Raw genomic sequence first — 16,030 nt, 5'->3', positions numbered from 1 at the left:
CGCCTCGTCACTATTGTCTCCACAGTCGTCGTAGTGGTCACAGCGGTAGTGGTACGGCACGCATCGGCCATTTCCACAAGTAAACACTGTGGGCTCACAGGTGTGGAAGGCTGCCAATCACAATTAAGAACATGTCAGAGCTAAGGCCAATGGAGAGGTCCGATTAGAAACGCAGTTGAAACTCATTTTACCTGACAAGGCAATAAAAGATGACAGCAGCTGTGGGACTGCATGCAAAGATATAAGCACATTGATTCATTTGTTATTGTTCATATTCTTTTAAAAGCGAAGAATTAGGTATGTTAATGTTATCGTGAAGAGCAAGCTTACACACCAACAAAGTTGTTGAAGTCAGGTTTATGTCCTAAAACAGAATATTGTTAAAGCAGAAACAGAAAAAGTTGTTAGTATCAGTGAAAGTAAAAGACATAGAGTTGCATCAAGACAGAAGAAATTCACTCATGCAGAAGGTGAAAGCGCTCTTTGAGGATAGCTAAAACTAATAATAATCAACCGTGAGATTTGACATAACAAAACAAAGAAGAAATGCAAATTTAAAAACAAATAATGATTAGAGCCCTTTGAAGAACATCCTACCACAGACTCTCTCCAACTCATCGCTTCCATCTCCACAGTCGTTGTCGTTGTCACATTTCCACTGGGCACGAATACAGCGGCCATTCATACAGGCGTACTGACCCGGCTGGCAGCGCGTCCCGTTATCAGGGATACAGTGCTTGTTGTCAGCCAGATACCAGCGGCCCTCGGATGGACACTGACACTCAGCTCCGTTGGGTCCTAACAAGATAACATTTCATCAACAGTTCATATAATCAGAGTCAAAGCTGCAATGATTGATCCACAGAAATGCAATTGGCTTTTTTAATATTAGATTATCATTAAAGTAATGCACAAAATACTGCAAATGAACTGCTTATTCTAATCATATTAGAATTTGTAATTTATTTTTGACAAACAAAATTACAAACATCAAATTACTGTATTTTTCTGATATTTTAGAGACCGAATAATAACCTTAAAAATAATACATTTATAATTATATCAATAGCTAGAAGGATCCTTCCAATTGACAAAGGTTTTAAGACAATGAAACAATAATATGATAAAACAAAGCGTCAGTATGTGACAGTATGTACCGGGTGAGCAGATGTGGCTGCAGCCTCCATTAAACTGCTGGCATGGACTGTCACACTGTTGCTGCTTGCGGCTGGCCAGAACTTGGAGGTCCATCGGCCGAGATGGAAGGTTCTGGATCATGACCGTCTGGTCAGAGCCGTCGTGCTTGTTGGCCCGATAGATGCTGCGTGTGTTCCAGTCAGTCCAGTAGATGAACTGGCCAAACATGGTCATAGCAAAGGGGTAGATGGCTGTGCTGACGATGACCTCCCGATTGGACCCCGTGAGAGAGGATCTCTCAATCTTCTGTCTGATGGCAGAGCAAAGATAATGATAATAGTTGTACTTCACACGGTGAAACACTTCAGTATACATTTCAACAGTGGGATTTTTCAAATCTTACAAGCTAGCATCGGCCCAATACAGTCTCGCTTCTTCATAATCCAGGGTCAGTCCATTGGGCCACACAAGACTGCTGTTCACAATCTCTGTCCGGAAGTTTCCCCCTAAGGTTGCACGTTCAATCTTTGCATGGGTTCCCCAGTCTGTCCAATACATGTATCTGTGGAAGGGATTATTGTTTAATCTCAGTTAAATCTAATGAACAAGTGTGGAGTGTGTGTTGTGTGGGACTTACCCCCTGCAGGGATCTAACATGATGGCCCTTGGCCTCGACACATGGACAACGATAGTCCTTTGAGCCCCATCCACAGACATGGAGTTAATGCTCTGGTTGACATAGTCACTGTAGTAGATTCTTCTGTTTATCCAATCATAAGCGATGCCATCCGGAGCCCCCAGATCTGACCAAACGGGAGGACCAAAGCAACATTAGCAATGGTGTCGGCACCTTCATAGAAAATATTAAATAAAAGTATATTTTGTTGTGTAAGTGCCAAACCTACCTGAAGCCACCTCTACAGGAGCTGTGGTGGGAGAGGACAGGCTGATGTAGCTGATCTTGCTTGCTCCTGCGCCTGAGCTCTGTGTGAAGTAGACCCTGCGGTCTGTGAGGTCAAAATCCAGGGCCACTGAGGTGCGTGGCACATTTACCACAGGGAAGGGCAGCGCATGGTCCTCCGGGTCGAGTCGGAGGCTGCGCACAGTGCTCTCAGTCGTGTAGATGAGATAATCATCCCTTGACACCACACAGGTCGCATTGTCGGCTGCAAGATTCCCAAAAGCACAGCTGCACTTTTTGTTCTGGTTATCTTTGTCAGAACCGGGGAGGGCGAAGCAGAAGTGGGTACATCCTCCATTAGCCTCCAAGCAGGGGTTGTAGTTAAGCTCCTGGGCGGTGGTAGGCTGAGTGCGCTGGTCAAAGATTGTAACGTCCCTAAGCATGTTGACATTGTCTCTGATGACAGCAGGCTGCTCTGTGCTGCCGGGCTGATTGCTTGCTTGGAAAACCTTCTTCAGGTTTCTGTCCACCCAGATAATACTACTCTCAAACACTGCGATTCCATAAGGAGTCGGGTAGCGGCTGCCGTACCTGACTATCTCCGTCTCCCCTCCTTGAGGGTTGATTCGTGCAATCATATCCAGGGAGTCATCTACCCAGTAGACGTAGCCAGTCTGCCAGTCCAGAGCGAGACCTCGAGGAGTAATAATCCCTGATGACACTAAAACTGTGCGGTTGGTGCCGTCCAAGAGTGCTCGCTCAATTTTTGGGATCTGACCATAATCCGCCCAGAACAGGTATCTGTTCCTGGGGTCCACCACGATGTGGCGCGGCATGTCCACCTGGGTCTTCAGCAGCACCCTGCGGAAAGTGGTGTTCAGGTGGAGCACCTCCACATACGTCTCAGTGAGGAAGGCGTTGGTGAAATACAGATTCCCTGAGGAAAGAATCCAGTTAGCCCAGATATTAAAAAGCATAACATATTTATATTTATTTTAAGAAGAGGAGGTCATCAGTCTTAAACTGCTGAGTAAGATAGTAAAATGTTACTAGCTGACATTATGATGTTGCTTTTACTATCCAACAGATTTTCCGTTATTTCATCATACATGAGAAACAATGAAACATTGCCCTGCCTGCAGCTGTCTCTTTTATTTTAACTATTCAATAAAATGGCCTTTCCTGGAACTTGTAAGGAACTGATCTCTTCTTTCTGTGAGTTCAGCAGTATGACAAAGCTTCCTGTATGTGGTATGTGTCACAGCCGGTTCAAATGAGTTAGGCTTTCTTTTGGGTTTCTTTTTTATACCCACAGTTAAGTTAAGATATTAATCATTGGGGGAAAATGTGGTTTATTGAAGATGCAAAAGGTATATAAGTCTGAAAGGTATAACACATTGAATATAAGCACAAATCTGAAAATATGTTTAAAAAAGAAGCAGATGTAGTAAAAATGTGGAACAATTAACAAAAGAAACGCTAGAACATAATTTAATCATAGAAAGACTATGCGCTTTATGAACAACAGTAACAGACATTGTTACGGTCAACAGTATACTATATACAGTATACTGTATATTTCAATTTTGAAAAACAAACACCAAATAAAAAGTGACTGAGAATGTCTTTTACCTATATCTTAAGTATTGTGGGAGTACTTTAAATAAATAAATACATGTATGACTGTTTAAAAAAAGGTATAAGGACATGATTTTAACAAGATACAGGGATGACGCTGTTTAATCATAACTGGGTGTTTGCAGTTTATTTATTTATTTTGTTATTTTATCTTTTCCTGAATATCCTTGACCTCTGTTATGTATTTGTTTGTTTATTTGTTTATGTATCTGCTTATTTGTTTGTTTGTTTGTTTATTTATTTATTTATTTATTTGTTGTTTTATGTTTTTGTTTGGTTTGTTTGTTTTTTCAATAAAAAATGTATTTCTTTAAGAAAATAAATTATATATATATATGTTAATCATTTAGTTTTTGGGAGAAGGGGTGGGATTAAATAAGTGTGAACTTCTTCTCACCCCTTTTCGTATGTGTAATTAAGTAGATCATTTGTTTATACATAACTTAGAATCAGTAATATTTTTTGTATATCAATTTGACACTGCTTAATTGTGTATTGTATAATAATTATCATGTTAAATGTTTGTATTATTGTTTTACACATTCAAAATAAATCTAATCAAATCAAAAAAGACCTCTTTGCATAGTACGTATGTTATGTGGTTAAACAAATACTTTGATAGCATACCTGCAGCCCAGTCCACAGCAATGCCTCGTATCCCGTTGCGTCCTATTCCAGATGTTACTACACTATGTAATCCTGAGCCATCTGGCTTGATCCGTCTGACCCCGTTCTGTGTGGCCACAGTGCTGCTGAAGTCACACCAGTAGATGTATCCGGAGGCCATGTGAACATCAATGTGTAAAGCGTTACGTCCTGCAGGAGGAAAACCCATTCATATTATTATTACATCAAACACAATTACTATGTCAAAAACATGTTGTATCCAGTTACTCTGTCAGTAGGTAAATACATTAATTTTTTCCACCTAAATTCAATTTTAATTTTAGAGCTTGAATTTAAAAACCATTATTAAACCATTATGAAGTATTTTTGTATTAATTGACTTATCCGTCAGCTTAATAATGAACATTATAAACACATCAACAGCAACACCCAGTTTGTGTTTTATCTCATCTTCAAAATGAATAGGGACATTTTTTAAATATATGTTTTTTACAGTTTTCTGTACCTATTTTTAATATGATGGAAATGGATGCCACTGATGAAAACCAAAGGCCAAAAATGTGTTGCCAAGTTCTCAAAATGGTTTCCAGTGGCAACCTGGCAACCCTTACTGCCAATTCCAGCTGTGCATCCATACAACAGTAGTGGGAAATGTATGAACATAACTGACCTATCCCAGCCACAGGCATCATGGCCTCAGAGTGGTCTGCCCCTTCCAGACTGAAGCCTTTGATCGCAGAAAGAGTGGAGATGACGACATAGGACTGGTAGGGAGTGCAGGTCCTGTTGTCAGCGTTGAGTTTAAAACCTGTGGCGCATGCACAGGTAAACAGACCCTGCGGCCGAGGCAGGCAGAGCTGCTCACACGCTCCCATGTTGTTGGTGCAGCCATTGGAAGTTCCCGCAGAGGCTACGTTTGTTGAGAGAAAACAGTAAGATGCACAAAAGAAAAAAACAACTACAGGTAAAAAGACAGCATTGAACGATGATGACACTCACCCTCACGATAATGCACTTTCAGAACTCTGAGTCCAGAAATGTTGTCTCGCAGCACAATCCTGTTGGCACCCGTGGACTTCTCCACGCGCTCTATCACCTCAAAGTTGCGGTCAGTGAAGTAGAGGTAGTCTTGATAGACGGCCACTCCCCAGGGGTGAGACAGGCCGGTCACTATAGTGATGCGGTTACTTCCGTCTGGATCCCCGCGCTCAATCTGTGGAGATCACACGCATATTTGTACCAATATTAACATTAAGTTCAAATGAATTAACAAATGGCAACTCGTGAGGGCTATAAGAGTGCAGACCCACCATGCCAGTGCTAGTAACAGCCCAGTACAGCTTGTTCTCTTTGATGTCCAAGGTGAGGAACTCAATGTGATCCAGGTTGCTGGTGAACAGGATGGCAGGGTTCAAGCCATCCATGTCTGCAGACGCCACCTTGGCAGCGATGCCACTCTCTGTTCCCTGGTCTGTCCAGTACAGTTTTCTTTCAAGACATTCAAGAATGGAGGTTAGGGTTTGTGTGTCAGACATTTACAATTCAGCCAAAGATCTGCATGCTTATTACTTGTTAATAGTCTAATGTAGTTATATTCAAAACCACTGAGACAACAATCACGGGGAGAATCTTTCATCTCCAAAATATGAGCTTTTTAGTGGCTCAGACATCAGCCTTGAATTTGGATAATGGAAAAACACTTTCCAAGTTTATGCACTTGTTTATGTAAGGTTTTAAAAAGATAACTTCATTTTAAGTTATTCAATTAAGTTATTATGCAAAGTTTTTACGTTTTATACGAATAATGAAATTCCTGCAAGACTAATTTGATCACATTACCCCAAATCAGAGAGGCAATGTTTACATATTACAGTTGGAATAGATGGATTTAAAATGTCTGGGATGTTTCTTGATTGTACTCTTGTGTGCAGCGTGGTTTTCAGTAACAGTGGTGAGACTCTCTCTAGAGGCAGAGCAGATGGCGACGAGGAGTTGTTAGAGCTCAGTAGCTGTGGGGATGAGTGGCCGTGCCAGAATTGTGTTAAATGGGGCTTACCCACGTGCTGGATCCACCGCGATGCCAACAGGACTGCCAGCGCCAGTTGGAGAGCCGTTATTTGTGATGAGAGTTTTCCTGTACTGTACCTCCCCTCTCAACTTCAAAACCTGGCAGAGGACAAACACAAACAGGAGCGGTTAGTGTGTTTGACACTGGGGCTGAGTATTGGCAAGTCTGAGGATTCTAACATATTTTGAGTTCTGATTCAATATACTGCAATACTGTATGTGAGGCGATATATATATCACAATTTTTGTTTTATGTAATAAAAATAAATAAAAGTATTAAACACAACACCATATTAATAAAATCAATGACAATACCTATATCTGCCTTAGCATTTGTAAAAGTCACTGTAACATCCAAAAGAAAATACAAATTGTTCCTGCAATCAGAGCAAAGGGAGTAACATTTGCCTAGATCAGTTAAAAAGGGGGGTTTGTTGGACTGTTAAGCTAAACAAATAATGAAAATACAAAATTAAACAGACAGTAAAACAGTTAAAAGAATGATACTGTGTCTTTGAGAATTTATATTTTACATAATAGGAAATGGCATAACAAGATAACAAGACTAAAGTCAAGTGTATCATTCATTTCTTACATGCCTATTTGACACTTCTCTTATTTGCATTTAATTTCAGATTTTCTTATGCAATCACAACAGAATAGCCATTTTGGTTAGAGTTAAAGTCAGTAATAATTGGAAGGCAACAACCACAGGACAAAGTATTTCTTTATTACCTCAATAGACTGTGTAGCTGGGTTGGTATAGTACAGGTTCTCTGTTATCCAGTCCAAGGCCAGGCCAACAGGGGAGCCGAGGATGGCTGCAGGGGCGAACTCTGTCCTGTTGGTACCATCTGACTTCACCCTGTGGATCTCACCCTGGGGGACAAAGGAAGACAGAATATTCTCAGAAACAGCTATACTGTATACACAGTAGATGTATTAAGTGAATACACTGAATAAAGCAGTTTCACAGAAGAAAGAATAAGTGTTTCTCTAATGCTGTTCGTCCAAAACGTTTTCTAGGGTTGTTTTTCTGACGACTAAAGATCCAGATGTCCAATCACTAAAACACTTCATCCGGTTAGAATGTATAGTTTAAAACGACAAAGGTCTTAACAATGTATGTATCGTTAACATGTGGCTTAACTGGACAACAAGTATATTTTTTACAGCTTTTTGTAGCAAAACCACAACTCCTATGCATTTGCATCTGGATACTGTACGTCGCTATTAGATATCACTTCACAGAAAAGGGACCTTGACGGCTTTCTCTAGATTTGAAAGTAGTTAGAAACGAATTTTCTGATATAAATACACAACTCAACAACATATATTACATAGATTTAGTTGTTTTGAGACATTTTATTAGGGAAATGTTACATATCATTTCTTTAATCCTAAACTCAAAGTTGTATTTGGAGGACATCACATTGTTCTGAATTCGACATCACATGGCAGTAACTTACCGGGTGCTCCACCCAGAAGATGGTCTCTTCATTGTCATCAAAGTCAACATCGTATCCATTATGAAGCCCAGCGATCGGGACCATAGCATCATTTGTCTTGTCATCTGGGTCCAGGGAAATGCCATAGATGATGCTGTCTCGCACAACCACCAGGAAAGGATCTTCAACTACAAGTAAAAAGTCAAAGCGAATGAATAAACAGAACTTACGGTTACAATTCAAAACCCTTTCCTCCTAAATTAACACAACAAACAAAAGCTACGTCAATGCGACTGTGAAAAATAATAATCCTACCCTAAACTAGAATTGTATGTAAATTACTCAGTTCTTTAAAAGATCCCTTACAAATTCTAAAACAGAGCTAATAGACCGTGTTTCCTGGAAATGGATTAAAGGGTAATCCTAAACTTAAGTTTCTTTTAGTGTATTTTATACCTGGTGCAAAATAGGAAGCTAAAAGGCCTTTATCTATTAAGAGGATTGACTGGTGAAAGTTGTTTCAACATCTGATTTGCTTTGTCATCAGAGATTAGAATCGATGAATGGTTGTGGGGCATTTTCATTCTTGGATAATCGTCGGCCTCAGGGGGAGACTGTGTTCTGCTTGGCTTGAATGAGCTGAAACCTGAGATGAGTTAAGCTGTTGACCCAAGGGGGACTCCTTGGACTTTGGATTAAAGGTCCCTTGTCTCCCTAAGACCTTGAAAGACATGCTTATATGAATCTATCTAATTATATTTATGACTGGAATAGCAGGTTACAAGAGAATCTAAATGGAAGAGTGTTGACAAGGACCTGGATCGATCTATGATAGTGTTTTTTAAGATTTATCCTCTTACCAATAATGAGATGACTGCAAATAAATCATGCAATAACCACCGTCTCCAACAACAGGTTCAACCACAACTAAAATGAATACCTTGTGAATACATCAACTCATCAACTGCATCTGACCCAAATTCCTTTTTCATCAAACTGAGTGATGAGTGTTTTCCTGTCCTTGGCAGGATGCATACCTCTGGTGCAGGTGATTTGGTCTACTGCCAGTGTCCAGCCTGAGGGGCAGGCACACGAGTAATAGCTCGGTCCCACAGCAGAAAGCAAGCAGATATGAGAACAGGGACTCCTCAAGCAGTGATTTTCACCTGAGAATTGTCAAAAAACACATACATACACACAAAAGGTTAACCGAGTAATCTTCACAGGGTCTCTAACCTTATTCTTAAAGAGACAGTTCACCCTTAAAGTCCAATTCTTTTTCCTTTTACCTGTGCTGCTTTTTATGAATCTAAACTGATTTGGTGCGAGTTGTGTGGGATATTCTCAGCTGTATAAATGTCTGCCTTCTCTCAATTATAATAGAACAACATGTCAATTGGATAGTGACAGACCTTGTTGTGAGCAGTTTCATGTAGGAATGATTTACTTTCTTCAAAACTACACTGAAATCGAATCACTGCGCATAAGGAGGCTTAACTAAATTGCTAGCTCACCTACAGTAGCACCTCTAAGCAAGCTAACGTCACCCGAGGACATCCTGATTATTGAAATTGTTACATTTATTGTGCACTTTAAGCCCATCAAGCGAAGCACCATTTAGTTCCATTATATAGAAAAGGCAGTCATCTTTATGACCAATATCTTTAACATTCTCCAACTCACACCAAAACCATCCAGATTAAAAAAAACAGCACGATAGGTAAGAAGACAAAAATGTATGTTTGAATCTGGTGTGAACTGTCTTTTAAAATGTTTTTACAATAACAATGGACATGCTTCATATTGACCTCATTATCCCAATAAGATATCGATAAGTAAGATATCGACCAAACCAATTCGGGTCGCCAACACAATGGTAAACATAAGCTGTAATGCTGATGCCACATGTTGATGTAGAGAGAACATCTTGCCATACCTGCCGGCTGCCTGGCTGGGTGCACTGTCACCAGACCCATGGGCTGAGGGAGGTTGAAAAGCATCACTGTCTGGTTCTCCCCGTGCCACTTATGGGCTCGCATCACACGGTTGATGTATCTGTCGGTCCAATACACAAAATCCTCAAAAATGGTAATTGCGTGGGGATGTTGCAGTACCTTTTCACAGAGAGTAGCAAAAGAAAAAAAAGGGTCTTACACATGCTATTCAAAAGAAAATGGAAGGTGCTCTTCAATTTTATATAATCAATGTAAATCACATCTCTACAGATAATTCAGGAAATGTGTTCTTCTCAAACACTCACCAGGTCACTGGCCAGCACTTGTTTTCTATTGTTGCCATTAAAATCGCAGTAATCAATGAAATCCAAGTAGGCATCTGCAAAGTACAACAGATTGTTTGGATAGTCTATGGTTAGACCGTTGGGCCAGTACAGCTTGGTGCTGACGATAACAGTCCTTAATTTGCCGTCCATGCTGGCCCTCTCAATGCGGGGGTTTCTCCCCCAGTCTGTCCAGAACATCAGGTGAGAGCTGCAAAACAAATGATCGCGTTTAACACCAACTCCTTTGATAATGAAAAGGAGAATGAATTCATAGTTTTAAGACAAACAAGTTTCTTAGTATTTCACTGACCTGTCCCGCGGGTCCACCACCAGAGCTCGAGGGTTGGTGACATTTTCACTGACTAACACAGTGCGGTGGGTGCCATCCAGTTTAGACACTTCAACAGTCTCCAAGACGAAGTCAGTCCAGTACAGGTTCCTGCCCACCCAGTCCACAGCAAGGCTCTCTGTTACTGTCACTCCACTGTCAAATACCTGCGACCAAGAGACTCAATGTTAATCAATATGTTCAGTTATTAGGACGATTACACTAAGTATCAAGCTATGAATAAATACAGAATGATATGTATTAGGTTGTAGGTGACTTTCTATTACACTTTTGTCTAAAGTGCAACATAAACTTACTTATATTGTGTTGTAATCTGCTTACACCACTGTTTAATTGTAGTTAAATTCATTCATCAATATTCATAATGCTTTTCCACAATAATCTTAAACAATATAAAGCATTTTATAATGACATATAAGGTCATCATAATGACTGACTTAAAAAAAAAGGGTCATAGTGTGTTATAATCGCAATTATTATTAAGTTCATTATAAGCATGAACTGCCTAAGTATAAGCTTATTATAAGTCGATATACATTTTGTTTTAATAAAATAAAAAAGTGAAATACAAGTGAATGATCAGCAATTACGGACTATTGTGATACTTGAACTTTAGGTTTTTATAAAATGCTTTGTAATGTGTTATGATTATTGTTACTGTTTAAAGCATTATAAACGGTTTACGAGTTTTATAACCATGATTATGAAGTGTTATAATCAGATTTGAATGCATTACAAGTACTTGTCTAATGGATTATAGGCAAAAAGTGTTTCTGGTAATAACCCACTCACCACAGTTCTGTCACTGCCGTTCTTGTTAGCACTCCAGATTCTGTCCTGGCTGGTGTCCGACCAGTACACACGGTCAGTGACTGAGTCAAAGTCTAGGGCCACGATGTTGCGCCCATCTCGGACCAGTGATCGGACCACATTGGGCTGAGCGGTTATGTCATCTTGCACAATCTGATTTCGACTGGCAACTAGCAGGAACGCCTGCCGTGAATCTGCAAACAGACGTCAAATCTCTGTTACCTATTTTTCATGTCCATTCTCATGCTAATTAGTGCACTTATCAGCGTTTTCATGTCAACCACAAGCATACAACAGGACTATTAAGTAGACCCTACTCAAATGGCAATCCTTTGGGAATGCACTTTTGTCCAAATAATGAACCATTGTATTGCAAAGCCTTTCAGCAGGTTATCTGTGTGGAAGAGGAGCTCATGTCAGGCACGCTCCCCCATAAACAGCCCTTTGTTGGCGCTAATTACACCAGTGATGGCCAGTGAGTGACACATATGTTATTTGTGTTATCTAAAGAAATCAGAGCAGCAACGAGAGACATGGGAGAAGAAAGACGGTTTGTCAGTCCCCTAGTCCGGTAGCCAAGCTCCCCCTTAATAACGGCCCATTCCTGCACGAGATATGTGCTCTACAGGCATCATGTTGACAACCGTGTAGCTGTCGCACTGATCATTTGCCAATTTCCTATTTTACTATATTATGCAATTATAGGTTGTTATTTACAGGTACCACGGGAGTAATGTGGTCCCTGAAAAGAAGTCTGAAGCCATATCCCTCCTCACCTGAGGCCTTGCAGGTACGCTGGTCTGCTTCCAGCGTGTATCCATCCTGGCAGTGGCAGCGGAAAGAGCCTCTCTCATTAAAGCAGTGCTGGCTGCAGAGTCCAGGGGGGTTACACTCATCCATATCTTCACAGGTTTTGGAGTCATTGCTTAGCTGGTAACCAACGGGGCATGTGCACTGGGCCCCAAAAGGCCCTTGGATACAACCGTGGGTGCAGCCAGCGTTGTTATCAGAACAGCTCTCCTGATCTGGTTTAAAAGCGTGGAAATCAAAATTTACAATCCAAAAAAGGAAAATCAAACCAAGTGAAAGATCACATATTTAACAAAAATTCAAGACCTAACAAATTCTCAATGTCTCAATGATCATTTATGAACCGCACAGCTCTAACTACTTCAGTAATTGTCTTTAAAATGCTACTTTAAGCCAGAACGATTTGCACATATAACCCACACTTTGATTATGTTTTGCAAAGATCAACATTTAAAAAAGGTGAAAATCAAAGCTATGTCAAGCATTTCTACCAGTGATTGAGAGTTTGTTCCTACCTGGCAAGGGCTCATCTGAAAGTGGTGAGAAAGGCAAGAAAGGAAGATCACAGATCATCAGGTTAATACAGGTCAGATCACACACATGCATGATTTGAACACAACAATCGAAAGACAAACAAATAACATTTAACACAAAATGTCTGTGAAATGTGGCGCTGTGTTACAGAATACAAGAGGAATGTCAAATTAAATACAAATCAATGGAGAGTTTGATCCTGTTTGTCATGTCATGTGAAATCTTTATTACATTTGAGAAGGCCAGCAAACATAGAAATGTAATTAAACAATCAAGTACTTTTGAAAGATGAGAAAAATTTTTCTAGGCTGACAAAGAGAGCAGAGATCAGACTTACTGCAGAGAGGAGACTCGTCAGCACCGTTGGGGCAGTCGGGGGTGTTGTCACACACTGTGGTGAGGTTGATGCACACACTGTGGCCGGGGCACTGCCACTGCCAGCTCGGACAGCGGAAGGGCGGCGTGGGACATTCTTTTTCATCACTCAGGTCCCTGCAGTCGTTGTCCCCATCACAGATCCAGCTGCGTAACACACAGTTGCCGTTGTCACAGCGGAACATTGAGGAGGGGCAGGTGCGGGGGGGGCAGGCCTGGTGCTCGTCGCTGCCGTCCTCACAGTCTGGATGACCGTCACACTCCCAGGTAGACGGCACACAGCTCCCGTCTGACTGACACTGGAACTCCCTCTCATGGTGGCACATCCCTGGGGGCCTAGTAGCTGAAACACATGAGAAAACACCACAAACAACTTGTTAGCAAAGCCTAAAGGTAATGAAATTCAAATAACTTGAAATCATCATTCTTATTCATAATTATGCATGACTGAGAAATGCTTTAGTAACACGACCTATGACCTATAGCCCGATTTAAATACTTACGACAGCCTTGCTCGTCTGAGCGGTCGCTGCAGTCAAAGACCCCATCACACCGGTAGTAGGAGTTGACACATTGGTGGCCAGTGGAACACTTGAACTCGTTCCCAGTGCAGTTGTAGACTGAAAAAAATCAAGTTGGGAATGTTAAACCTGAGATTGACTGTTTGTGCAGTTGTGTATGTATGCTAAGCTCACATGTTGTGCAACACAATTAATGGGATCAATATACTGAGAGGCTTGAGGAATTTTACAGAGCACTCAATTGACCTCTACAACTTCTTGAACATGTTTGGTTAGCACAAACAGGTTTTTCTGAATTAATTAATGAACGGATTCATTAATACTTTTCTTTCTTCGAAAATGTATGACTCAACGTCAGATGCAGAGCTTAAACACATCTTAATATTGGTGGGAAGAGAGTCTACATGAGAGAGTCCCATTGTAAAGCGTCCTTGGGTTTCGTGAAAGGCGCTATAGAAATTGAAATTATTATTATTATGAGACCTGAAAAAACTAAACAGAAGTTATTAAATAGAACTTAATAAAATACACAAACATTTTTGATGTTTTTGAAAGTAAGCACCAGGTGAGTCTATCATGGGACTTTAAGTATGTTAAGAGAAAACTGTAATTCAGAAAGATACTCACTGCATCCCTGCTCATCCGCCCCATCCACACAGTCCCTGTCCCCGTCACAGACGTAGCTGGGGTCTATGCAGCGGTGGTCCGGACACTGAAACTGCCCTGGATGGCACGTGCTTGCCAGATCTGACAACAAAAAGTGTTAAACACCATATGAGCAGTGGTGGAAAATAACATTGAGTAAATGTACTCGCGTGCAAAATAAGTACAATTTTAAGGGGCTTGTACGTTACTTAAGTATGTATAATGTATGCAACTTTATACTTCTAATCCTTCAATGCATCTCAACTTGTAAGTACATTCTAGGTACACTTCTGTAACTGCTTTGTCTTTGACTATTTATTATCTTATCCTTTTTCCTTTTAAGTATATTTCAAAAGCTGTTTTTGGCTTCTAATCTTTCCTGATCTTTTCATTTTAACTTTTTTTTTCATACATACATACATACATACTGTACAGTAGGTGCAAAAACACTTAAAATAATAATAATAATAATAATATTAAGGGACCTAGTTTAGGCGTGGCAATCAACATATGCACATTGTGTCTAGCTTCAACAGGCATACTCACGGCAGTCTGCTTCATCCGAGCTGTCCCCACAGTCATTATCAGTGTCACACCTCCAGGTATGTGGGATGCAGCGGTGGTTGGTACAGGTAAACTGATTAGCAGGACATGTTCCAGGCACCTGCGTAGGGCAGTTTACCTCATCGCTGTTATCAGAGCAGTCATTGTGCCCATCACAGCGCCATCTCGTAGGCACACAGTGCTTATTGGCACATGTGAATGCAGACGGGGAGCAAGTGGTGTCTGCAAAAAGAGATTATAATATTAAATCAATTCTAATAATATTTAACAAAAAGTCAGTAAAAACACAGGACCATAAACAGGTTTTTACTGCATTCAGGTCAGGCTAGTATAATAGACTACATTTACAAGAAAAGCATTACTGTTAATTCCACAGTTGAGTTCGTCACTGTTGTCATGGCAGTCATCAACACCATCGCATCTGTAGCTGTTTGGTACGCATTTGCCGTTGCCACAGGAGAAGGAGTTGGCTCCGCACTGCAGCGTGGGGGGCTCACTGGAAGGGTCTTCCACACATGTCTGCTGGTTGGGCAAAAGCTTCATGCCATACGGACAGCCACACACCCTCTGAGAGTCTGGGGCCGGGAAGCAGAAATGGCTGCAGTCTCCGTTAGGATTTGTCTGCCTGTTGCAGAGATTGGAACCTGAGAGGAAGAGTGGAAAGTCATTATCGGGAATATGACTGAGAGGAGTGAGCCTCAGATACACATGAATGGTGTAGAGAGGTGAGCAAAGCTACTGACCAATCTGAGAGTTGGAGCTGAAAGACTTGACATGCATGATGTGGCTGATTCCTCGTCTGATTATGACCATCTCCCCACCATCGGTCTTGCGCACACGTACAATGCCACCCAGGCGCCAGTCAGTGAAATATGCATAGCCTTCAAGTAGAAAAAACCCTCAGTGAGCTTATCTTTCATCACTTCCTTGGAACACTTATTGCTCTTTTGACATGAACATCATTAAAGCAAGAACCACAGTTCAAGTTGATGCGAGGGAAATAAAATCCCTTTTTATTTTGAATAAATTAAAAAATAGATTAAAAGATTTTTCCAGAACTTTTTACCTTCAAAAATAGTGAGACCAAACGGATGGGAGATCTGGGTTATGCGATCCAAAGAAATCCTGTTCCGTCCGTCAAAGTTGCTGTGCTCAATTTTGTCAAAGAAAGCATCCACCCAGTACAGACGCATTGAGCTGGGTGGAAATAAAAGCAAGAGCAAGAGTTTGAAATAAGTCTCACATGTTGTCAGGCATCACATAATGTATGAGCAATACTACACAATATGTAATGTGTTGAAAAGTGTTTTCTTGGACTGTTTT

At 40.8% G+C, this 16,030-nt stretch overlaps 1 protein-coding gene across 1 annotated transcript in view; it reads right to left on the bottom strand.

Moving 5' to 3' along the window:
• lrp2a (low density lipoprotein receptor-related protein 2a) overlaps window positions 1–16,030 on the bottom strand; it is a 54,207-nt gene that overhangs the window by 19,222 nt on the left and 18,955 nt on the right. Inside the window, exons 20-48 of the mRNA XM_079665767.1 lie at window positions 15,774–15,904; window positions 15,451–15,588; window positions 15,070–15,351; window positions 14,690–14,929; window positions 14,126–14,245; window positions 13,481–13,597; window positions 12,940–13,320; window positions 12,584–12,598; window positions 12,035–12,283; window positions 11,241–11,452; window positions 10,410–10,594; window positions 10,079–10,307; window positions 9,755–9,932; window positions 8,856–8,984; window positions 7,840–8,006; window positions 7,106–7,249; window positions 6,360–6,469; window positions 5,614–5,791; window positions 5,303–5,516; window positions 4,974–5,213; window positions 4,304–4,492; window positions 2,043–2,975; window positions 1,775–1,940; window positions 1,541–1,699; window positions 1,158–1,447; window positions 598–798; window positions 335–364; window positions 192–227; window positions 4–110 (exon numbers count right to left, since the gene is read on the bottom strand). Coding sequence (XP_079521893.1) covers window positions 4–110; window positions 192–227; window positions 335–364; window positions 598–798; window positions 1,158–1,447; window positions 1,541–1,699; window positions 1,775–1,940; window positions 2,043–2,975; window positions 4,304–4,492; window positions 4,974–5,213; window positions 5,303–5,516; window positions 5,614–5,791; window positions 6,360–6,469; window positions 7,106–7,249; window positions 7,840–8,006; window positions 8,856–8,984; window positions 9,755–9,932; window positions 10,079–10,307; window positions 10,410–10,594; window positions 11,241–11,452; window positions 12,035–12,283; window positions 12,584–12,598; window positions 12,940–13,320; window positions 13,481–13,597; window positions 14,126–14,245; window positions 14,690–14,929; window positions 15,070–15,351; window positions 15,451–15,588; window positions 15,774–15,904 — 5,770 coding nt within the window. The remainder of the gene's footprint in view (window positions 1–3; window positions 111–191; window positions 228–334; window positions 365–597; window positions 799–1,157; window positions 1,448–1,540; window positions 1,700–1,774; window positions 1,941–2,042; window positions 2,976–4,303; window positions 4,493–4,973; window positions 5,214–5,302; window positions 5,517–5,613; window positions 5,792–6,359; window positions 6,470–7,105; window positions 7,250–7,839; window positions 8,007–8,855; window positions 8,985–9,754; window positions 9,933–10,078; window positions 10,308–10,409; window positions 10,595–11,240; window positions 11,453–12,034; window positions 12,284–12,583; window positions 12,599–12,939; window positions 13,321–13,480; window positions 13,598–14,125; window positions 14,246–14,689; window positions 14,930–15,069; window positions 15,352–15,450; window positions 15,589–15,773; window positions 15,905–16,030) is intronic.

This window comes from Notothenia rossii, assembly GCF_949606895.1.
Source record: "Notothenia rossii genome assembly, chromosome: 2".
NCBI classification, from domain to species: Eukaryota; Metazoa; Chordata; class Actinopteri; order Perciformes; family Nototheniidae; genus Notothenia; species Notothenia rossii.
Note: the sequence above shows the minus strand (reverse complement) of the source record. Positions and strands in the feature narration are given on the sequence as shown.